Below are 26528 nucleotides of genomic sequence, written 5' to 3'. Positions count from 1 at the left end.
CAGCGGCCCGAAATCCTGCGCATGTGTCGAATTGATTCGACGCATGCGTGGAAGCATTGAACTTCCGTGTTAGAGAACATCAGTGTCTTCTACGTCACCGCGTTCTCTGTCCGCGGGGATTTTGGTCTGATGGTGTGTACACACATCAGACCAAAAGATCCCAGCAGACATGTCCGATGAAAACGGTCCGCGGACTGTTTTCATCGGACATGTCTGCTCGTGTGTACAGGGCCTTAGTGTCCATCAGTGCTGCCTTATCAGTGCCCATCAGTTCAGCCTATCAGTGCCCATCGTTGCAGCCTCATCAGCGCACATCAATGAAGGAGAAAAATTATCTGTTTGCAAAATTTCATATAAAACTGTTGCTTTTTGAGAGGGAGTCGGTCTAAAACCTTTCGCTGCCAGAGCCGTTTTTGCGTTTTTTGCACACGTTTAATTATTTTAGGCCTGAAGATTACACGAAACCCCAAACATTATATTCATTATATATTTTCTGAAAGCAGACACCCTAGAGAATAAAAGAGCATTAGTTCCAATTTTTTATGTCACACAATATTACCGCAAAGGTCTAGGAAACGCAATATTTCAGTAAAAAACTGAGTTTTAGGGCAAACAAACGCAATACATTACCAACATTTTTGGTAAAATATAAAGACAGGGTTACGCCGAGTAAATAGATACCCAACATGCCAAACCTTAATTTTTCTGCGCCCATAACATGGCGTTAAACTTCAGTTTCCCTATATTGTCTATTGGCAACACTTCAAAGGCCCCCTATAGGTATCAGTAAAGTGTTATAGAGGAGGTCTTGTGTTAGAATTATTGCTCTCAATCTGGCGTATGCGGCGATATGTAACATATGTATCGTAATCAACTTTTTCATGTGCAGGCGCCCTGACGCATGCGTTTACATTCATGTGTGTGTATATGTGGGGTGGGAGCCTCAATTTTTTTTGGGGGGGGGGGGGTTTATGTGCTTGGGTGCAACTTTATTATAGGCGACACTTCAAATTCCCCTATAGGTTTCAGTTTAGTGTTACGGAGGAAATCTTGTGTTCGAATTATTGCTCTCACTCTGGCGTACGCGGCGATATGTAACATATGTATTGCAATCAACGTTTTCATGTGTAGGCACACTGACTCACGTGTTTACGTTCGTGCGTGTGTATATGTGGGGGTGGGGAGGCCTCAATTTTTTTGGGGGGGGATTTTATGTGCTTGTGTGCAACTTTCTTTTTTTACTTAACTTTTTTTTCATGACATGGGGACAAACAGTCCCCTATGTGATGATTATTTGGTGACACGTTCTCTTTATTGAGATATACAGGGTCTAAAGCAGTGGTCTCCAAACTGCGGCCCGAGGGCCGGATGTGGCCCTCTGCCTGCCTTGTTCCGGCCCTTTGGGCACTATTCCTCCCACTGATACAAGACACCATTCTGCCACCAACAATGGGGCATCATTTTTCCCACTGACACCAAAAATGGGGTACTATTCCTCCCTATGATACGAAGGACTGGGCAGTGTTCCTGTCCCTAATACCAAATGAGGCAATGCTTACTCCCACTGATGCCAGGAAAATTTCCACTCCCGCTGGCCATAGTCCGGCCCTCCTAGAGTCTGAAGGGCAATAAACCGACCATTTGTTTAGAATGTTTGGAGACCCCTGGTCTAAAGGATGTTTAGACTGAATGTTTTGCAATGCAGATCACAATGCAAAACATCCTTTCTCTGCAAAACGAGATGGGAACACCGAGAACGTCACAGCAAGAAGGGGAGGAGAGCGAACATGTATCCGCCCTTCTCCTTTACACACTGACACCCAACATGACTGTTCCAGGACCGCTGATGGGCAAACGTCGCCCGGTAAGCATGGCGGGGGCGCGGATATCTCCCCGATACCGGTGCCCCCTCGCTCGTGCACTCCCGCCATGCTTATCGGGCTCTGCTTGCCCATCAGCGGGCCTGGAACAGGGCGATCAGGCGGCAGCGATCAGGCAGCAGCGGCGCCGCCTGAATGCTCTCACCTGGCAGGCAGCAGTCTGCCTGTCAGATTCACACACAATCCCGGTGGCTGCAGCCACCAGATTGTGTGTAATACCCCGAAGTACAGACCTGGCGGCAAAAGGGTTATAAAACCCAGCAGTGATTAAATACCTCCAAAAGAAAGCATTTAGAAAATGATACAAATTAAATTTGGGTACATTGTGTGAATGACCACGCAATTGTCCTTCAAAGAGTGACAGCGCTGAAAGCTGAAAATTGTTCTGGACAATAAAGGGGTTTAAGTGCCCAGTAAGCAAGTGGTTAATGTTAGTTTGACATCTATTCTTCACCACTCTGTCCACTGCTGCCATCTTCTTCCAGGTTCCGTGTCCCTCCTCTTTGGCCATTGAATGGGCACTCATGATGTAACTCCTAAACATGTGTCCTGAAGTTACATCACACCTGGAACCGGGCCCACATCTGACCGATGCCAGGAATAGACCAGGGGGTGTGCACTGCACTGTGCACACAGTTGAGACAGTGTACACCCGAAAATAATTAACAAGAAAAAGAAGAATTTTTTTTGGCAGAAGAGATGTGCAAAGTGTCTTCTGCCAAGACCACTATCTTCGAGTCATTTTATTTTTAGAGCAAAATTCTTCTTTATGATCAAACAGGTTTTTTGGCAAGTTCCCATCGTTGTAGCCTGAGCCATCAACCACTGCACTCATGGGCACCCTGTGCAGAATGTAGACTCACCCAACATGTAGATCACACATTATAACCTAATAGTTATATATTTTGTATCACAATGTGCAGTTACAGTACATTTCTTTAGAGCGTTGCCAAACAATTATTCCCAGACACCAACCCCTAACTAATGATCACATTGACATTACAGGTTTGAATGCTGCTTCCTAATCTAATGGAGTGTTGGAATTATAATAAAAAAAAACAACGGAAAAAAAAGCACACATGCACCTACATTGGCAGCCAATCCCCGAAGACGTCAATCTGTGACGAAACGCGTAGGCGTGGCTAGCGTTCTGACATCATCACGTCCAACTACACGAGCAGAGACAGCGGGAGAACGTGTGGAGGAGACGCCGAGATTCGATGTTGCAGCCAGTCGCTCTGGTTCCTATGTGCATGATATTTTAAACCCCAAATGTGAGTGTACTCAGGTTTACAGCAATAATAAATATCGCCAGTTGAAACTATATTACGCTATGGGGGATGTTTTTTGTACCTTTTCCCTTTGAGCTGGATTCTTGAGGCAACAGCACAGGACCCATTCAGGATTCCTCACCATCTAGTCTCAGTGGGAGACCCTTTACCTGAGCTTATTCCGATCGCTGTAGCGGTCATACAGTGTGGTAAGCAGACTACATTACCTCAACACCTGGGTGTCCTCTTTCTGGTGGAGAGTCTGTTCAGGATATCTCTGGTGTCACGTCTAGAATATTATAGAAACAGCGCTTCATTTGATTATCACCTGTGGACATTTTTTTTCTTCTTCCTTTTTTTTCTTTTAGTATCACAAAAGACTTTTTTTGATTCTTATTTTTTTGCACATTGGTTTGTGAAATTCACCTTGGCACTTTATAAGAGTTTTTCAATGATATGCTAAATTTATTGGTTTATTTTTCATATATTATTCTTTTATCATTGATCACATTTAGTTGATTGGTTTTCAGTGTTCAATCAATTATCTTACTACCCCCTATACAAACCTGCGCTTCCCGTGCAGGTTTTCAATTCACAGTTTTTTATTTCATTTTATTATTATTTTTTTATTTTTTATTGCGCTGTACCTTTTCTTCTTCACTTATCTTTAAAATTTTGTATCTACAATTTTTTGGTACTTGGCAGCACTGATTTATATTATTTTATTATTTTTTGGTTTATTCTGCGCAGTGTTTTTTTCTCTACTAGAAAAAGTTTTTTCCTAACTAATGATCACATTGACATTACAGGTTTGAATGCTGCTTCCTAATCTAATGGAGTGTTGGAATTATAATAAGAAAAAACAACGGAAAAAAAAGCACACATGCACCTACATCAAAAACTGACTTATTTAAGACTCTAAACAGACAATGCAAAGGATAAAGCAAAACCTTGGTGGACCTTTTTCGGACTTCATTTTATAATTTTTTGTGTATTTGTTTATGAATTTTGGGGTTTTACATGACATTTTTTTTTTATGAGACAGTATTTTTCCATATTCCCATCACACATGTTCCTGGATAAGGCTCTAAAGATTTATTTTTACAGAATATCCTTTGCATTTCCTACTGATTTTTTTAATGGCTCATATAAGTCTTGTTCTTGATGCAGGTACAATTGAACTTTTCTTCTGTTTATTTCTTTAGTGCTATAAACACTTTGATATGCACTTCGAAAAAAAAATTGCATAGTTTTTGCTGTAAAGGGGACATAAAAAAATGATGGAGACTACAATTACTAACTTCAGCAGAAGAGCTGAAGTCAGATACACAGCATTGGAATCATTCTGTTGCTGATCACATATCTTCTCCACATCCCTCCTATCTGTGAGTAGATTTATAGCTTTGATGCAGCCCATAGATGATTCAGCTTTTTTCGTTCAACCAGAGGGTTGAACTTAAAAACTGACCTGTTTCCCCATCCATATATTTAGATGAATAGGGAAATCACTCCCGCTGAACTATTGTGTTCTGATGGTGGGTAGACTTCCCTGACATCAGAATGCTCTGATGGTGGTGCTGATCGAATGGCATTTATCTGGCAAGCTGGCTGTACAGATGTCAACCACTGTTCCCATAAATGTTTCTGTTTTATTATTTTTATTGAAGTTTTTGTTAAAGTGCATAAAACTCAGTAGTGGTGGCACAACCAGGCCACTTAACACGGCCACGCAGAGCCAACACAAATAGTACATTATTACATTACTACCAATGGAAGGCGATTTCATCTCTGGCTAAATAACATAGGCCAACTATCTATACTAAAGGGAATAAACAAACACCCCAGGACCCCCCTCCGCTTCAGCTCTGTTCCTTCATCCCAAGGGTCCCTTGAAAAGGGATAATTAAGTGCACCTACAATACAATGTCATTAAGGAATCAAACAGCTATTAGGGAGAAATCATATAAAACAATAGTGGATCTGAGAGGCAGGTAGAGCTATCCTAAATCAGGAATGGAACAAGTATAGTGTGTCCCCACCCAGAGTGAAGGGCTCGCTCAGGAGATAAGCCAAGCCCGATCAACAAAACCTTGTTGTTGCATCCAGGGCCGTCTTTAATATGGTTTGGGCCCTGGGCAAACATTTTTTTTGGGCCCCCCTCCAGCTTATTTTGGGCCTGGCTGGTTCACATGCATGTTTTAGCGGCCCTCATTTGTGCAGGCACAGCAGCCCATTGATTTGAATGGGCTGCCATGCCTTTGTTTCCTGCAGAAAAAAAGGTGCATTCAGCATTTGAAAAATACAGTTGCCTTGAAATCCATTCTGCTTTTGCGCCATGCTACTTACCTGCAGTTCTTGCACACACGCACTGTGTTTTTAAAAGCGTGACCTAAACGTCTAAAAATGCAGCAAGTTTGACAGTGCGGGAACTGCAGATAAGTCACAGCAGACAGCAGAATGGACAGACAGTGCTGTATTCCAGTGCTTGATGGGCATAGACGTGCCGTGTGCGCAGCCTATTACATGAGCCATGCGCTTTTCTTTGCAGGAAACGCAGGCATGGCGGCCCATTCAAATGAATGGGCTGCTATGCCTTCGCAAATGTGGGCCGCCAAAACACATACATGTGAACCAGCCAGGCCCAAAATAAGCCCATCAAGCAGTTAAATACAGACAGTAATGCCATGTGCTCTGAGGCCTTACTCAGCCTGGATTGCAGGTCTGGTCTGTGATTTAAAGAGTTCCTCTATTTTACACATGGCATGACATGGGGTCCCATGGTGCTAAAGCAGAATGGACAGACGGTGCTGTGACCCCCCATGCCATGCCATGTGTAAAATAGAGGAACTTTTTAAAACACTGACCAGACCTGCAGTGAATCATCAAATATTATAAAGACTTTGGGCACACTCTACAGAAAACTTCTATTTACAATATAGATTAGCAAACAGTGACATACCTTAAGGAGCAGGACATGAAGAAGTCAGCCTCGGGAAGAGCAAACTGGGGATGTTATAAAATCACATTCTAATTCACTTTTATATACAAGCAGCACCCAGTGGCAGGAAGGGAGAAGTGCACGTCTAAAGGGAAGCCAGGGGTGCTGTACATTTTAAAACACTGGGAAGGGAAGCAGTACTGTCACTGGCTGCGTGCCGCTGATGATTTTCAGCCTGATTTGTGGGCAGCACAGGGGCTTAACGGGCGACAGGGCCGCATCAGGAATTATGGGGCCACTTACACAGCTTCAGGCATGGGCCCCCTGGAGCAGAGAACCGGGATGGGGGGGTGCCCTGCCGCCTGAAATTGAGAAGCAGGGGGGGGTGCCACGAATTTATAAGCGGGGGCCCTTTACAAAAAAAAGAAAAAAGAAATAAACAAAAATATATATAAAAAAAGGGATGTAGCCATCCTCTGGGCCCTTTAATAAAAAGAAAAAAATAAATAAAAAATATATATAAAAAATATATTTTAAAAAGGGGGTTGCAATCTGGGGCCATAGGGACCTCTGGGCCCTTTAATATTTTTTTTTTAATAAAAATAAATTACAAAAAAAAGGGGGTTGCCATCCGGGACCTCTGGGCCCTTTAATAAAAAATAAATATATAAAAAAAAAACGTTTATAAAAAAAAAAGGGGGGGGGTTGCCATCCAGGGCCCTGGGGACCTCTGGGCCCTTCAATAAAAAAAATATATAAACAAAAATAAAAAAATAAACATTTATAAAAAAATAAAGGGTGTTTGCCCCTGGGGACCCCTAAAAAATTGTACCTTTAATAAAAAAAATATATATATTAAAAAAAAAAAAAAATTTTTATTTAAAAATAAATAAAAAATTGGGGGGTTTCCATCTGGGGCCCTGGGGGCCTCCGGACCCCTTTTTTTTAAAGGGGGTTGCTTTGGGCCCCCAACAGTGACAGGGCCCAGGGCACCTGCCCCATTTGCCCTGCGGTAAAGACGGCCCTGGTTGCATCAACTAAAGCTTAAATCAACTAGAAACCATTACCAAAGTGTCTCCCCAGGTATTCATCCCATCATGGAGGACGATGCCAACCATGCCTGCCTGTCACACCTTATCAATTTTTTTTGGGCATCCTCGAGAAAAATATGTGACTCTATAGTATGGGATCATTGAATTCACCAGACCTTTCCAAAAGGACCCAGTTGGAGCATTCAGCTTTTTCCAATGTAAAATAATCGCCTTGCGGGCGTAGAACAGCAGGATTTTGAGTAAAGTCTTGTGAGCACTGGTTGGCACCACATCCTCCACAAACTGTGGAGACACACCAAAACCGACAAAGGAATGGAGGTGGCGAGTATCTCAGCTATGCAAGATGTGACTTCCACCTAGAAATCATGGATCACCTGGCATTGACAGAAAATGTGGTCAGGGGAATGTACACAATGCCAGCATTCAGCAAAGCAGACAGGATATATTTTGTGCAATCTAGCCGGTGTATAGTAGATTCTGTGGAGAAACTTAAAATTAGACATGTGCACAGAATTTTTTTCGTTTTTTTTTGTTCTGTTTCGTATCGTTCCGTAGGTTCGTTCCTGTTCGTTTTTCGTAAGACGCCCGTTTTCCTGTTCGTTCCCGTTCGTTTTTCGTACGACGCGATTTTTTCGTATTCCGATCGTTTCGTATTTTGGTTACCGTTTTATTTTCGTACATGCGGGATGGTTCGTTATTCTGTTTAATGCATGTTCGTTACTTGTTAGACAATAATTTTCGTGAATTTTCGTCATTTTGCACTTTCGTAAATATATTGCGGGATTCGCGGCACTTTCAACACGCGGCTCATCCATATTAACTATTGTTAAGCCCCATACACTTGGTCAGACTTTTTTAACAACAAACATAAAAACGATCGTTTTACCGAACGTTCGTTCGTTTTTAAACTCCATCAGAAAACCATTTTTGGGTTCCAGGTTCAAAAGTCTGGCCAACTGATCTCTCTTCAGACGAAAATCCACAGAAAAGTTTATTTGGCTTTACTGTACTACTGTACTCAGCACAAAAGAAAAGCTGCTTCACTAACTAACTACACTCACTGTCCATTCAAAAAAACGAAAATGACATCTTATAACAAAAGATTTGCATTCTGTATTTTGAAACCAAATTACGAACAGAAAAAAGGAATTCAGAATACAGAATACAAATATTTTGTTATAGATGTCATATGAACATACAAACAGAAAAAAGATTCAAACAAAATACAGAATGAAAATCTTTTGTTAGATGTCATATGAACAATGAACATACGACTGAAAATCAAAATACGAACAGAACAAAGATTCAAACAAAATACAGAATGCAAGTCTTTTGTTATAGATGTCATATTCGTTCTTTTGCTGTTTTCGTTTTGTCGTATTTTCGTCGGATCGTTCGTTCATATTTGCGGTTGTTCGTTATGCGACTCATTCGTAATCCCGTCGTTTTCGTATTTTGGTGCTTAAATTTTTTCGTATGTACACATTATTCTGCGGGTACGAAAATTAAAATTTTCGTACGAAAATAACATTCGTACGAACGGGAATGCACATATCTACTTAAAATGGATTAATCTATCCTTAGCCAAAACTAGGTATTTAAAAGGATGATCCCACATGTTGTCCCAATCATCCCCCTGAATACCAGGCACCTCAGAAATCCATAGCTCCCTGCACCTTGTAACCAGAGGTAATCTTTTGAACATTTGTTTATAGGCTACTGATAATGTTTTAGATAGATCCTCATCCTGCAAGACATTCTCCAGGACTGAAGGCTTAAAGCGGTTGTAATTCTATGCATTAAGGTGAAAAAACTTCTGAGTATACCACCCCCCCCCCCCGGCCCCCCGTTATTCTTACCTGACCCCTCGAAAAGTCCCGCACTCGGCCCCGACATCCTCTTTGCCACTCAGCCTGGCCATTGATTGGCTAGAGCGGATGGATTAAAAGCAGTGCAGCCGTTGGCTGACGCTGCTGTCAATCACATCCAATGACGCGACGCGCCGAGGGGCGGGGCCGAGTGATACAGTGAGCGGCTATGGCCGCTCGCTGTATCATGGAAGCGTGCGCGCAAGGACTCCACACTATGCGAGGGAGCTTGCATGAATGTGTGGAGTTCTTGCGGGGAGGACCAGAGACAGCCGCCGAGGGACCCCAGAAGACGTGGATCGGGGCCACACTGTGCAAAATGAGCTGCACAGTGGAGGTAAGTATAACATGTTTGTTATTTAAAAAAAAAAAATCCTGTACAACCCCTTTATTCTCTATTACTAACCCACACAACTGTACCTGGAAAGCATGCCTCAATTGTAGGTATCAAAACTGCACGACGACCAAGTGCACAGAGTGATGGTAGCATCTTCTTTTTCAGTATAGAGCAGTAAATTTATGAATTCATGATACCATCAATGTAATGCAGATCCCCAACACCAACAGCACTCATGCAGCCCCACAGAAGGACACTGCCACCACCATGTTTCACTGTAGGCACCATGCATTTTTCTTTGTACTCCACACCATACAGTTTTGGAGCCATCAGTTCCAAAAACATTTATGTTGTTCTCTTAACTCCAGAGTACAGATTCCCAGTAGTCTTCTTTTTCAGCACGGGTCCTGGCAAATTCTAGGCAGGCTTTTTTGTGCATGTTCTTTAGAAGAGGATTCCTTTGTGGACAACACCAATGCATGCCAATCCTCTGCAGTGTACGCCGTATTGTGTCACAGGAAACAATCACCCCAGTTTGGCTTTTTATTTCTTTAGCCAACTGCAGTGAACTTGCATGGCGATTTTCTTCAACCCTTCTCATGAGGAGATGCTCCTGTTGGGGTGTTAACTTCTGTGGACAGCTTGGATGTCTCTGAGAGATGGCTGCAGTTCTATCTTTGTTACATTTTTTAATCACTTTTGCTACAGTATTCTGACTAATAAGTAAAGCTTTGCTGATCTTCTTGTAGTCTTCGCTTTTCTGGTGTAAATAAATTATTTTCTTTCTCAGGCCTTGTGTCATTTCTCTTTCATGTGCTGCGTGATTTGGTGAAAGTTGGCTGAAAAAGTCCTGCCGTGTGCATGCAGAACAAGTTCACGGCCAACGCCCTTTGAACAAAAATCCACGGAAAAGTCAGATTGAAGTCCGATCGTGTGTATGAGACTTAAGGCTGGCCATACATTTTTAGAATCTTCCTCCAATTTTCTGTCCAATTTTCTTTAGATTCACCTTCAACTTTGTAGTGCAAGAGCCTGCCTAATTGTATATACTGTAATTAAAAGTGTTGCTTAGTGTAGTTTTGACCTCACATTATATGTTTTTTGGTAAATTTAAAGTAAAATTGTACAAGAAAACTGAACATGTATGGCCAGCCTAAGACTTTCATTGTATTCATTTTTGCAACATGGCCTTTAATAAATTTGTTAGGAAAAATACTTTTTTTGTGTGTGCAAATTAACAAATCTTGGTTGCAATCAATGGCAGCATTTGTGGGAGTATTTTATAGTATAATGTACCATAGAAAATGTTGATTCTGAAAGGATCTCTGACAAATATGTTGGGGTGTACTCATTGAGCACTGTAAATACATACTGTAACTCCCAATCAAGTTTATTCACAAGACCTCTAGCATTCAGGAGCAGCACAGATCGAGGAAATAAGCTATTGCGCAACCAGGTAGTACAAGAACCAATACTTCTATACAGCCTACTAGACGGTAGCAATGTATATAGAGCAATACCAGGATGTGAACTGTCTTCCAATATATTAATCACTCCCCGAAGACACCTCCCCTCCCCCAGTTGATCAATACACACTAGACTAATTCCTGCAATAATCTTCTGTGCAGTTTTTATTACCCTCTGCAGGGCATTTCTGTCATGGATTGTGCATGATCCTTGTCACAAAAAAATGTGATACGTTAGCAGTAGCACATTTTCAATGGCAACATTATTTATTTACTTTTTTATTTATTTTTTATTGAGATTCGGTATAACAGTCAAATATAATACAAAACATATGTTTTTCATAGTATGAAAAAGAACTACATAAACATCTCAAGGTAATATGTTCAAAAATGGAAAGAAACGAAAAACAAACAAAAAACATTTCCCTTCTTAACACACACTATAAAAAAATTAAGTCTACTCTGACACATCCCCATTTAGGGAGCCCAGCCTCCTGCCTGTTCAGAAACCTATTATCCCTCAATTCTACAGTCAATCATTGCACCACTATTTAGTGGAGAAATAAAGTATTTAAAATCGTATTAACTAATAAGTGATTCGCAACCGACTCCTAAGTAACAATACACCCTGTGAATTATTAGTCAATCTAGACTTTGAGACTTTGAATCATCTAGAGATATCCCCCCCCCCCAATGCAGTTATTTCCGCAGTCTCTGGTAATTTCGTGCAGTATGTCCGCAGTATCTGGTAATCTTGTGCAGTATGTCCGCAATCTCTGGTAATTTTGTGCAGTATGTCCGCAGTCTCTGGTAATCTTGTGCAGTATGTCCGCAATCTCTGGTAATTTCATGCAGTATGTCCGCAGTCTCTGGTAATCTTGTGCATATGTCCGCAGTCTCTGGTAATCTCGTGCAGTATGTCCGCAGTCTCTGGTAATCTCATGCCCATTTAGAGTCCTTCATTACTAACAGTGTAATTTTTTAGTTTGTTTGCGCCGATCTGTAAGGCTGCGCTATATACCATGATTTGTGATGCTGGGGCTATATACTCTGTCCTGTGATGCTGAGATGTATACTCCTGACACTATGGGTGGAAGCAAGTGGAATACAGGGGACGGAGTGGGTGGATTCTATAAGAGGTGTGGTTTATGATAAGTGGGAGGTACCAAATGTGGAGGGGCGTGGTCTTGCGCCCCCCCATCCTAAAATTTCACCAGCCGCCACTGGTCCCCAGACCAAGTCTGTCCCTGGTTTTGTCTCCGGATTGGATTTGAACAGGGACTGGGGCAATTTCAAAGACAGTCAGTGCAGAATAAAAAGTCTTGAATTACACACCCCCACTCCCCCGCTCCTACTAGCTTAGGGTGGTGTATTTTTTTCCATTATCTGTGCCCCTTTCTGATGATCATGTGCTGGTCGGAGCAGAGGGAATATTTCTTCAGTTTCGGGTGCATGCCCATTCCGCTCCCACTCGCATTTTCTTCTGCCTTGGCTCAAGTCCCGGCCTGGCCTTCCCTGGTGGAGTGATTTTCCTCCGCTCCCCACCCAGTAGTAGCCGGGGCCCGGAGAGTAAGACTTGACAGGCTGTGAGGCAGGCGGCGGGGGGTAGAGAGTCGCTGATTGCCACCATTACTAGTAAAAAAAAATATGTCCCCGGATTTCATTTTGAAAATCTGGTCACCTTACCTTATAGTATCCTGTGTCATCCCTATACCAGTTTGCTAAACTCATACCATGGCAGGACCTCACACTGTTGCAATGCATCTAACCACATATAAAGGTTTGTCAATATCAGTGTGAATGAGGCCTATCACTGGCTGACTGAATAATACTAGTTCTGCCTCATTTCCCAAAAGATTGATGGGAAATGTCACAGACTGTGTCTACTGATTTATTTACCATGCCTCTGGCTCCTTCTTCCCACGCTAATGTTATGCTAGTTGACCCTGAGCATCATACAGTACATGGAAGACTCATGGGAGGCAGGTGTGAGGAGAGAGAACTGCATGTCATGTTAATGACTTTTTAAAGTCTTGACTAAGCTGCATGGTTTTCTTAAACCTCGTAATCATACAATTTCCGAAAGAAAGCATTTATACAGTATAGTAAGTATCTTGGCTATATCAAATCCTAGTAACTGACAATAAAATAAGACTTCCAAGAGTTATTCATATATTTGAGTTTTCCTTTTAACTAACATTGAAAAATGAGCCATCAACTAAATTCAGTGCACTTAAAGTGGTTTTAGACCTCAGACATGAAATATGAAAAAATCACACCCCTTTATAGTGTGTACTTGTCTCAATTACCCACCTCCCGCCTGCTGTATTGACAAATGATAAGTGGGCAGCAGCTGTATTGCTCTGGGACCATGTCATATGACGTTGTTCCGCTTTTGCCACACCTGCGCGCCATCGGGGGCGCAAAACGATCGGTGGTGCACTCTGTCCCTGGGGATACGGCACATCACTGATCTTTGTAAAGAGCCAACGACGAGGCTCTTTACCCATGATCACAGCTGATCACTTGTAAACAAGGAAATCTCCGTTATCGGCATTTCTTTCCTCACACTGACAGCGTGTGAGGAGAGGAGAGCCGATCAGCGGCATTTTCTCACAGGGGAGATCTGCACAGATAATCAGCACGATTATCATTGCTCTAATTATCAGTGTAGCTCCAACAGTGCCCAGCAGTGATGCCAGTCAGTGCCCATCGATGATGCCAGTCAGTGCCCATCGGTGATGCCAACCAGTACCTATTAGTGATGACAGTTAGTGCTGCCTTTCAGTGCCCAACAGTGCCACTTATCCATGCCACCTAACAGTGCCCATAAGTGACACCAATCAGTGCCCATTAGTGCTGCCTATCAGTACAGTAAATTGGGAAGGGCTATACCGGATATGCGTTCCGGGCCTCACTCCTCACATAAGCCATCACAGAGAAAGTAAAGCGACAAGTTCTCCAAACTTGTGTTCCAAGCCTCTCTAGATGTTTCTAAAAAAATCTGGGGAGCCAATCTGAGTGGAGTAATTCCCTGTAACTGCCTGTCTGACTCAATACTTGTTGTATATGGGTCCATATTTTCCAGTAAGCATGCTGGCTTTACACATTGGTGGTGGATCACATATTGATGGAGCTTTTTAACATTCCGTTACTTCAATGGTGATACCAATCTAATCTTATGGGATTAATTTTCTCACAACAAGATTATTGTTTACTGGACAATTAATATTTTTTTTACAGATTTTTAAATCAATTAATTTTTCATTTGAATTGTACTAATTCAGTTTTTTACGTTTTGATTGCCATAAACATTTCACATGATTTGGAGTGGATTATGTTAGAATTTAGTGGTATTGTGAGTGATATCTCTGAACCAGTAATTAATATTATTTTTTTGCTTTATATATGTTCTTTATCCTTCAGCGCTGTATTATTGTTTATTTATGTTTTTGCATTATATGTCTAGTGAAGTGCTAGAAGCTACATATATTCTTTAAGCGCAGTTCTACTACACCCTTTTATCTGATCATACTTTGGATGACCATAAAGGACACCTGCCTGGGTGACATTGTAGTTCATCTGACCCTTACCATGGTCAAGGACTACAAAGGGCACCTGTCTAGGTGGCTTTGTAGTAGATTTGGCCCTTACCATGGCTATGACCACAGAAAGTACCTGTCTAGGTGGCTTTGTGGTTTATCTGGCCTTTACAATGGTCGAATGGTACCTTCTAGAAGATGGGGACATTAACATCTAGAGCAGTGGTTCTCAACCTGGGGGTTGGGACCCCCTCGGTGGTCAAATAATGATTTGCCAGGGGTCACCAAATCCTGGGCTGTTCCTGAAGCCCGCACCGCTCTTCTAGCCTGCTTGCGGCTGCCCAGCAGGGCTGTCTCTGGAGCCTATGGCCACACCAAGTTGGGCTTTTTCCTAGAGCCCACGGCCGCCCACTCAGCCTCTTCGCAGCCGCCCATTCAGTTCAAGGCATGGCTGGGGGCAGAGACTAGAGGTCAGCTGACTGGTGAGGAACGTGAAGTGGGAGGGGCTGGAGGTAACACTACCTGTGATTAGAGTTGCCATTAAAAGTCCCACTCCCCACTACAGTTCTCAGATCAGCAGATGACCTTGTTTAAGAGCACCTAAGTTGGCTGATCAGAACTCCCTCCACCACTCAAGCCATTCCCCCCCACCAAGAAGTAAGAGAAATAATAAAAATAGAGAATACATGGAAGGGAGAGGAAAGTAAAAGGGAGAGAAAGAATAAGAGAAAAAAACAAAGATGCCTAGAGAGTGGGATGAGGGGGGGAGGGGGGGAGAAGAAATTAGGATTGCGAGAGATAAAAGGGAAAGGAGAACAAAGAGATGGGTTAGGGGCGCAAATTACTTGTCTTGCCTTGGGTGCTGACAATCCACGATACTAAAATAATTTTACTGTTAGGGGTCCCCACAACATGGGAAATTTTATCAAGGGATCACGGCACTAAAAGGTTGAGAACCACTGCTCTAGAGAGAGATTTATCTCTCAGAACTCAGCGAGGTCAGCTGAGATGTAGCTACCATGAACAATGTATTTGGGGCTTGTTCCTTTTCAGGTTGTCCTGTATTTGCCAGGCAATGAGATTGAACTTCATATGTTACCCATCTGGGATTAGAGGATGTAAGCTGCCTGCATATCCGCAATTTGGATATTTTAGTCACAACTATCTTTCTGGAGAACCACATGTTGTGTTTTGGAGGCACCAGCATCACACCCTCTCTTCATTCTATTTCTTAAGTGAGGCCGAAGTAACAATGGCAGCCTTGTTACTGGCAGCAACTCACCAAGGACAAGATTGATAAGAGAGCTCTTAACTGCTCTACCATCAATGCTCCCTTTTCTTGCTGAAGCAGTGAAATGCCCGTCTATCACTGCTCCCTCTCTTACTGAAGCAGTGAGATGTCTGTCCATCGTGTTGCCTCAATGGTAAGATTCCCCAAGATTGGATGTGATATCATAAGGACAGATAGGTGCTCTCATTGTGATTTTGGCACTAGTCTTTTATGGCCCTAAAGCCTTCTGACAAAATATATTTTATTACTACCAGGGGCGGACTAACAACTCATGGGGCCCCCGGGCAATAGAAGATTATGGGGCCCCTGGGCTTACAGATGGCCACCACGCCATGAGCCAGTGCAGAAGTGGGGCAGCTAAAATCTCGGGATTTTCACATCAAAAGCATGTCGTTTCAGACATATCAGGGACAGATGTAAAAAAAACATAGATTTTTACATACTGTCCCTGGTTTTACTGAGCCTGGCAACCCTGATGGGGCCCCCTTGTGGCATGGGGCCCTTGGGCAGTGCCTGAGTGACTCAATGGTCATTCTGCCCCTGATTACTACCAATGCCACTACCACTTGCTGAAGGTCTGACATATGTCAACTGGAGTCCTAAAACCACAGTGGCAAGGCTTGGAACATTCCAATGTAACTGTTCCGCTAGTAATGTGACACAGTTATTACAGAGTGGAACTATGAACCACGAATCAGTACTTTCAACAAGAAGATCTTAGCACCAGAGTGCTAGTACGTTGTATATAAAAGAAGCTTGTCATCATTTAACTAACCCTCTGCTTGCAAAACATAACTTTTCTCAGTTTTGGGACAACCAGTTCTTCCCATTCCGGCCATGGTAATAGGTTTGCTGAATAGCATGACTCCTCTGCTACTGAACCTTAGATTCCATTTACTCCACAACTGTGGACTTCACTGGCAGGATTAATAGGTATTTGTGGGACTAAATTATATTTTTTTTTAATGGGGAAGGTGGGGAGGGGGCATAGGATGCATTAAGGTGAAAAAACATGAGGCTTTACAACCCCTTTAAGCACAGCCCAATTGCTGTTGTTTTTCTTGGCCAGCTATATTACCTGTTACCATCCCTCTCATTTAGGTTTTATTCATGCTGAAACCTTTAATCATCAAAAAAAAAAAAATCTGTCGACTCATATCTCATCACACAAGTAACAATATACTGCCAAATGTTCATCATTGTATTGTTCTATGCTGCCAAAAATATCAGCGATATCCTACTGAGATCAAGCCTGAAGGTTGGAATCTAACTGACTTTCATCATGGCAATTACGGCTAAAAACCATTGTAGCAGCTAGAGCATGAAGAAGCCTAACTAAAGGACAAAAATCATACAGTAATATACTCTTCGGTCCATGAAATCAAAACTCACATTTCAGTTTATTTGTAACTGCTGTAACTTGTCAGAAGTTAAAGCGGGAGTTCACCCATAAAAAAATTTTTACCCGTAGATTGATGCTCATTTTGTCTAGGGGAATCGGCTAGTTGTTTTAAAATCTGAGCAGTACTTACCGTTGTAGAGAGCGATCTTCTCCGCCGCTTCCGGGTATGGGTCCTCGGGAGTGGGCGTTCCTTCTTGATTGACAGTCTTCCGACAGGCTTCCGACGGTCGCATCCATCGCGTCACGAGTAGCCGAAAAGAAGCCGAACGTCGGTGCGGCTCTATACGGCGCCTGCGCACCGAGGTTCGGCTACTTTTGGAAAATCGGGTCGCGATGGATGCGACCTTCGGAAGCCTGTCGGAGGACTGTCAATCAAAATAGGAACGCCCAGTCCCGCAGCCCATACCCTGAAGCGGCAGAGAAGATCGCTCTCTACAACGGTAAGTACAGCTTCGATTTTAAAACAACTAGCCGATTCCCCTAGACAAAATGAGCAGGAATCTAAGGGTAAAAAATGCTATTTCCGGGTGAACCTCCACTTTAAGTTTGAACTCCAGGCAACAACTAAATTAAAGTGGCTGTAAAGGTTAAATGTGGCGTAGCACCCTCTAGTGTGTGCTAGTTAGTAATCCAGGTTTGTTAGAGTAGGCTGTTAGTGTGTAGGCAAATTTTGTTTTAGCTCAGGGTCTGAGCTGTGAATCTGGGTCCAGGTTCAGTGTGTTAGGCCCTTTCCACATGGGGCAGATCCGCTCAGCGGACTACGCCAGCTCAGCAGGAGATCGCTTCGTTGATCCAGCGGATGATAAGTCCGTCTCTGCTCACCGCCTGCCCACAGGAGTTAATAGATGGCTCGCTCGGATCCGCATTAAAAATGAACAAGCGGATCCAAGTGAAAGGGGCCTTAGGCTGAATGACTCATCCTGACAGTTCACCTGATACCTCTCCCTGTTTTCTGGGACATTGGAAAATGTTTTAGATATAGTGGGTGGAGGCTAGGTGGGGCTGCTTGGAATATTTATGAGGGCCTCAGCCAGTGGTGTAGCGTGGGTTGTCAGCGCCCAGGGCAAGGCAAGTAATTTGCGCCCCCCCCCAACCTGTGGACTGTTGGCAATCCGAGTCCCTTCCCTTCCTACAATAGTACTGACCTACCTGACCACTAATCTACCTGATTCCTACACTGACCAACCTGATTCCTACATCGACCACTACACTACACACCACACCAACCTACCTGATTCCTACATCGACCACTACACTATATAATCCACTACACTATACAATCCACTACACACTGACCACTACACAATACACTACACACTGACCACTACACTACACACTACACACTGACCACTACACACTGACCACTACACAACACACTACACTACACACTGACCACTACACTATACAATCCACTACACACTGACCACTACACTACACACCACACTGACCACACCAAAATGACCACTACACACTGACCACTACACTGCACACTGACCACTACACTACACACTACACTACACACTGACCACTACACAACTACACTACACACCATACTAACCTACCTGATTGTTGTACTGACCACTACACAATACACTATACACTACCGACAGACCACTACTCAATACACTACATACTGACTGCTACACAATACTCTACCCACAGACCAATACACAATACACTATACAATACACACAATACACTACACACAATACACTATACAATACACTACACAATACACTACATACTGACCGCTACCCAATACTCTACCCACAGACCAATACACTATACACTACACACAATACACTACATACTGACCGCTACACAATACTCTACCCACAGACCAATACACAATACACTACACACAATATACTACACACAATACACACAATACACTACATACTGACCGCTACACAATACACTACCCACAGACCAATATACAATACACTATACACTACACACAATACACTACACACAATACACTACATACTGACCGCTACACAATACTCTACCCACAGACCAATATACAATACACTACACACAATACACTATACACTACACACAATACACAACATACTGACCGCTACACAATACTCTACCCACAGACCAATACACTATACACTACACACAATACACTATGCACTATGCACAATACACTACACACACTACATACTGACCGCTACACAATACTCTACCCACAGACCAATACACTATACACTACACACAATACAATACATACTGACCTCTACACAATACTCTACCCACAGACAAATACACTATACACTACACACAATACACTACATACTGACTGCTACACAATACTATATCCACAGACCAATACACTATACACTACACACAATACAGTACATACTGACCTCTACACAATACTCTACCCACAGACCAATACACTATACACTACACACACTACACTACATACTGACTGCTACACAATACTCTATTCACAGACCAATACACTACACACAATACACTACACACAATACACACAATACATACTGACCGCTACACAATACACTACCCACAGACCAATATACAATACACTATACACAATACACTACACATTACACACAATACACTACATACTGACCACTACACAATACTCTACCCACAGACAAATACACTATACACTACACACAATACACTACATACTGACTGCTACACAATACTCTATCCACAGACCAATACACTATACACTACACACAATACAGTACATACTGACCTCTACCCAATACTCTACCCACAGACCAATACACTATACACTACACACACTACACTACATACTGACTGCTACACAATACTCTATTCACAGACCAATACACTACACACAATACACTACACACAATACACACAATACATACTGACCGCTACACAATACACTACCCACAGACCAATATACAATACACTATACACAATACACTACACATTACACACAATACACTACATACTGACCACTACACAATACTCTACCCACAGACCAATACACAATATACTATAGACTACACACAATACACAGACTGCCTGTCCTGTCCCGACGGTGACCTGGGCCAGAGAGGAGGAGGAGAAGATGGCGGCCACAGACTTCCTGCCGCGACGGGGACATGGTGACCCGAGCTGGAGAGGAGGAGGAGGAGAAGACCGTGGCCACGGCGAAGGTCAGCCCCCGCTCCCCCCGCGATTGAGGACAGGTCAGCCTAGGCCCCCCTCGCACCCCCCATGCTACGCCACTGGCCTCAGGCAATCCCCAGTAAAGGGCTGGCAGGGGGCAGGCTCACCACATAAATAGGCATGAGTCATGCCAGGAAGGACAATCGGGTGGAAGATGGAGATAGAGTGCTGAGGAGGCTGTCAGTGGCCCTTGAAGGGTGCCCCCTAGACTGGGGGGTTGACCTCAGGCTCGGGTGCTGGAAGGATCCTGCCAAAACACATGGAGAAAGCCCTTCCTGGAGGCAAGGAGAGAGGACAGCAGGATCAGGTCAGCATGGTGGGAGATCTCCTGAAAGTCAGCCGGGCAGGCTGATGAGTGTCATTCTGGGAGATTGTGGTGGAGAAGTTACCCTGGAGGGCTAGTGAGAGGGGCAGCAGCAGCCAGGTAGATCAATGTAGCCACAGGAGTAATGCAAGCTGGACACAACCAAGGCACTTTGTGTTCCTGCCTATAATGAGCTATTGCTTTAATCTGACTGAGTGATTATCAGATCTTTCCAGTTTTCCAGCTGGGTTCTGCAAACAAGTGAGTGCTGGAGGAAGAAGTGGACCTGTATATAGAAGCTGTATAGAGGAAGATTTGTCTCTGAAGCTTGTTTGCTGAATTCAAGTGGGAATCCGATGATCTCCCATCCCTAAATCTAAATTGTTATCCCTCAATAAATTTGATGTGCCTGGCTGTGCAGAGTGGGGGATCCCAGTTATCTTAAGGGGGTGCGCTACAGTTGTTTTACCTTAAAGTGGTAGTAAACCCTTACATATACCCAGTGAAGTGACTGGCCTCAGGTCATACACAGAAATTAAGGAAATGCTCCTATATAAGCTGTACCTGTTTACCGGCTGTCCTCTCTTCTCTGCATCTGTTCAAAGTCCAAAATCTATAAGCTTGTCTGCGAGTTCAGAAAAAAAGGGGCCTGAGAGCTAACAGTACACTCTGCAAATCTCAGTGAAGAGAGCTCTGAGAGCTGATTGGAGGTAAGGGACATGCCCCCTTTGTAATTCTGTGTGCCTCCTAGGATACACACAGTTCCCAGAAGGCAGCGCGGCTAATTCACCAGAAGACACGGCAACGTAGGACGAGCCAGAAGATCCACCGCGGTGGAAGAAGAGGCAGAAGAGCTACTCCTGTATAGCAACCGCCCTTTTAGGTGAGTATAATTTTTTTTTTTTTTTTAAGATTTTTTTTAAGATTTAACTCCACTTTAATAATGCGTTACTCAATACAGAGACAGATTTTACTTTTTTTAAATTGTGGAAACACATCCGTCAAATCCCAATTTTGATTTGATTTTCCACTGAACTTGAACAAAGAGTCTGATGAATAATCCACCATTTTCTATTGACCATTAGGTAATTGAGTTCATAAAGCCCAGTTCAAACTCAATGGAAAATCCCATAGCTTTTATCCGATCGCTTGAAATGGTCCTGTGTTCAATTGATTTCTAGTTGATTGCAACTATTCTTTCATTGTATTCCATTTATTTCAATCTGTAAGATTCAGTGTTCTTTCAATAAATTCCAATCACTTTCAGTCACATTAGCTTTCAAAAACTGTTTTAAAGTGGTTGAAAATTGGCATGCATTGGCCTCACCAAATCTAAGACAATTTTTAAGCAATTTTAACCACCGATCAAGTCAACCCATTACTAAGGCTTTTTGTCAGCGGGAACATGGGGGGGGGGGGGGATACAGTTTTGGAACTTCCAGCAATCTACGTATGTAATGGCAAAAGGTGTTGAAGTATGCTAAATGGTCTATTGATGTTAGCTGCTGGGAGGTGTGTTGTTGCTGGTGGGGGGATCTATTGTTGCTGGTAAAGGATCTATTGTTACTGGGGGTGATTTTTACTAGAAGGGATCTACTGTTGAGGGAGAGGTATGTTGTTGATGGCTACTGGAGGGTCCATTAATGCTGACTGCTCTGTGATCTATTGTTGCTGGTGGACAAATCCTCTTGGGAGGTATATTGTTGCAAGGGGGATTATTGTTGATGGGGGTTATTTTGTTGCATGGGGGGGTCTATTGTTGCTGCTGGAGGAAAAATCCTCTTGGGGGTGGATTTTTGCTGGGGTAGATCTATTGTTGCTGGGTGGTCTGTTTGTGGGTGATCTATTGTTTCTGAGCGTATTTTGTTTCCGGGGGGTATTGTTGCTGGGGGGGGTTAATGCTGTTGGCTACAGGGGATCTATTTTAGTGCTTTTTTTATTATTATTAATGAGATTAATACAAGGCACCACAAAATGATACTTGATTCTGTATTCTATAAAAGGGGTGATACTGGGAGGTGGGTAGGGGGTGGAACCAATGAATGGTGCTCGGAGGTGAGTGGGGGTGTGGAGACAATGGGTGACTCAGAAGAAGGGAATACCTGCACCTTTTCTCTGAGAAAATTGAATTTATCTGAAAATTGGTATGTACTGTATTTGCTGGCGTATAAAAAAAATGGCCAAAAAGCAGGAGTCGTCCTATACGTCGCCGGGTCAGCTGCTCGCATGCCTGCTAGATGTGCGGTAATACTGTATGTAGCTTCGGCTACATACAGTATATGCCGCTTAGCCAATCCCGGTGAGCGATGTATTCAAATGAATATATAGCCTGCTCGGATTGGAGTAACAACCTCTGCCAATCTGAGCAGGTTACATTCAGTAGCCTGCTCGGATTGGCTTTGAGAGTCAGATAGGCGCGGGCTGATGATGTTACAGCCTCTGCCAATCCAAGCAGGCTTTGTATTCATTAATAGAATACATTGCTCGTCGTGATTGGCTCCAGCAAGAAAGAAGAAGAATATGGCTTCAGCTACAGCAAGAAAGAAGAAGAATATGGCTCCAGAAGGAAGAAATATGAAGCGTCGGAAGCCTCAGAAGGGGGGTCGTCTTATACTGTGAGTACAGGCAAAAAATCTTAAAAAACTGTAAAATTAGGGAGTTGTCTTATACGCCCGGTCGCCTTATACACCGGCAAATACGATAGGTTTATAGCAGTGTTTCTAAAATCTACCAGGGCTTTGGCTAACTATACACTTGGCAATTTTCAGGCAACCACTTTGAATGCACAGAAAATAACCTCTACGATCGCAAGTAATGACCAGGTTAAAAGCAATTTACCACCAGAAGGAAATTTTGATTAATCACCAGAATTTGGTAAAGTTGGAACCGGGCAATAAATTGACAACTTCAATACAATTCATTCGACTTTCAGATAAAATTATTATTTTTTGTCTTACACATGATTTGTTATTCTTTACAAATTTCATCGCATTCAATAAGCTCTGGGGGAAATTCCCTATACAAAGTGCAAATATCCTTGCAACGTGAACAGTCTATTTGCCATTATTAAATCAACCCCAGTGTTTCAGAAGTGCCAAAAGTTTATTTTTTAACTTGGCCCCAGTGCTCTTCCATACATGCGCAGTTCACAGATTTTTACTGAGTAATCAAATGATAACTTACCAATACATAATAGATATAATCCAGCACATATATCAGCTTCTTTTGAAAGTTTTGACTCAAATAGATCGTCTTCTCTTTCAAACACTGGAATAATGCCATCGTACCCAGGGAAACTTTTATTTGTCGCCATCTTGTTTCAGGTGTCATTTATCCCTGGAAAGAAAGACAAACTTAGTAAGTGCTGAATTCAAACAATCATTCAATTCAATTCAATGTATGGCATAAGTCAGAAATTTGAGTGGTTTAGCGTTTAAGCACACAAAGAATTGATGTTAAAGTTATTCAAAATTAACAGGTTTACTTTACTGTAGGAGCCCTTAAAGTGGAAGTGAACCCACCAATTTGAAGTGGAATTGAGTCAAAATGTAAAACTTGGGCATGATTACTATGTTAAATATGTTTAACTTTGATATTATTGATTTTGAGACTTGCTTATAAAGTCTAATCTGAGCCAGACAATCAGCAGTCTTCTGTTCTTTACCGACAGCGGTTTGCCTGCTGAGCTGGAATTGGCAGCTTCCAGGCACTTCCTGAAACCGTTGTCAGTCTCTGTGCAAGAAATCCAGCCTAGCTTTCAGTAAACTCGCCCCTATCCTTTCCAATCCCGCCCCCATCCCAGCCTTCTGAAGACTGTGCAGCGGCTCCTCGCTTCCAAGCCTCATTTTGGCTTAAAGCTGAGAATAAGAAAAAGAGAGACAGCAGTCATTGATATACTGTAATCATAGGTGTACAAAGCCTATTGGATTAGGGTGTGCACCCCAAAGCTCAAACACACACTGCTGATCACTCACTGTGTTCACTCAAAAAGAGAAGGTGCCAGTAAATCACATATTTACCGGCCCCTTCCCCACTCATTCTAAAACATCCCCCTCTGTGTGCCCACAGCAGCAGCCGGTGGGAGAGGAGGAAAGCTGGAAGCACTGTGGGGGGAAGGAGGCTGCCCAAGGCAGTAGGGAAAATCTGTGCTGTACATGGTGATTAGGGTGTGCCTTGGCAGCCCATGGCTGTAATGCTCACTGTAGTGTATACAACAGCACATGACACACACACTACAAGGTGGAATCATATTAGATGTTCTGCTTGCCATGCGTTACACTCACACTACAAGGCGGAATTGTGAATTTTTTTGCTTGTCGTCTATAACACTCACACTAAAAGGAGGAATTGTGAAGTTTTTTGCTTTTCGTTCATTACATTCACACTACAAGGCGGACTTGTGAATTTTATTGCTTTTCGTCCATTACACTAACACTACGAGGCAGAATTGTGAAGTTTTTTGCTTGTTGTCCATTACACTCACACTACCAGGAGGAATTGTGAGTTTTTTTGCATTGACTTCTGTAAAATGAAATCGGAGGTCACAATGAAATCGGAGGTCCAAATCGCACTGATCTGTGGCTTTGAAATCGCCCTGAAGTAGCTCTATTTCAAATCTACAGTTCTTCATAATTATAAAGAAATGGTCACATGACACTAAAAATAGATATCGGTAATTGGTATCGGCGGGGACTTGAGATAAAGTATTGGAAAATTTCAAGGTGTATGAATACTTTTTTAAGGCACTGTACCACGGCGGTGCTGTGATCGTTGTGGTAGTTCATTCATTACTCTTGTCAGCGTGTATCGGCATCCTCGTACAAGGTACGAGCAAGCCTATACACTGACTGGTCTGCAGGAGATCTGCATGGCATCAGCAATCTGCTCCCAAAACAAAAAATAATTAATGCAAATTTTTTTTTCCTGCAAAAAAATGTGCATTTATTATTTTTTCTGAAAAGACTGGTATCGGTGCATTCCTACTCTTTTCTACCTTGTTGCTCTATGTAACGCTTTGCTTATCTTGTTAAAACTCAACAAAAGATCAAAAAATACTATAAGATAGTGGTAAAATTGCCATTATATGAATGATTTTTCTCTGTAGGTGCAGCCAGAGGTTCACACAAACACGGGCCGAATCTATTTGGTGCTGAGAATTAAGAATATGCAGAGTATATTTGGAGTAAACCCTGCATGGCCCCAATTGGTAACCTCATCCCTAGAACACATAAAATTGACTTCTTTACTAGCAGTGGCAATGACAACATTTTAGATTTTGCTTCATGCTGGCAATAAAAATAGCTATAAAAACCTGAAAAAGATCTCAACGCTTCCTTACTTTTTTTCCAAAACTATAAAAATAAATTCACCTGGGGATCCACTGAACAAATTAAGTATGTAATTAATAATAAATGGTAAAACAGTTAAAAACAATAAAAACTGGGAATATTTATGGTAATATTTTTTCTAACACATATTTGTTACCATAAAAACAACAACTTTGAACTAATTTAAACTAGAAACAAAGCATGTCAGAGGCATATAGGTTAATCGAGATGGCCTGGCGGTTCGCCCCGGCGGTCGTTTCGCGGCAAACTTTGCTCGTTCGCGGTGTATTTGGGTCCTGCAGAATTTTCTTTTCTGTTTTGCTGCGTTACCTCTGCTACACACAGTGACAAACATTACTGAAAAAAAAGTTTTATAACTTGTGCGATAAACCAGTGGCCCCCAAAAACGACAAATTGAAGCGGGGTGTTATATAAAAATATACTTTCATAATAGTGTATTTGGGTACTGCAGAATTTTTGTTTCTGTTTTGCTGCTTTACCTCAGCTACACACAGAGATAAAAGTTACTGAAAAGAAAGTTTTATAACTGGTGCGATAAACCAGTGGCCGCCCCAAAATGACAGATTGAAGCGGGGTGTTATATAACTTCTTCCACATATACTGCGCTTCTCTAAAGACTTTTGTCACAGGGTCGTTTAAAAAGCAGAGG

At 42.6% G+C, this 26528-nt stretch overlaps 1 protein-coding gene across 4 annotated transcripts in view; it reads right to left on the bottom strand.

Moving 5' to 3' along the window:
- The window catches only part of OPN5 (opsin 5), a 195124-nt gene that overhangs the window by 75598 nt on the left and 92998 nt on the right, over nucleotides 1–26528 (bottom strand). For all 4 annotated transcript variants that reach the window (XM_040348481.1, XM_040348483.1, XM_040348479.1 and 1 more), the window contains exon 2: nucleotides 23715–23867. In XM_040348481.1, coding sequence (XP_040204415.1) covers nucleotides 23715–23844 — 130 coding nt within the window. In that variant the 5' untranslated portion in view covers nucleotides 23845–23867. The remainder of the gene's footprint in view (nucleotides 1–23714; nucleotides 23868–26528) is intronic.

The sequence above is a fragment of the Rana temporaria genome, chromosome 4, assembly GCF_905171775.1.
Source record: "Rana temporaria chromosome 4, aRanTem1.1, whole genome shotgun sequence".
Classification (NCBI taxonomy): Eukaryota; Metazoa; Chordata; class Amphibia; order Anura; family Ranidae; genus Rana; species Rana temporaria.
This window is presented reverse-complemented; position numbering and strand designations above follow the sequence as displayed.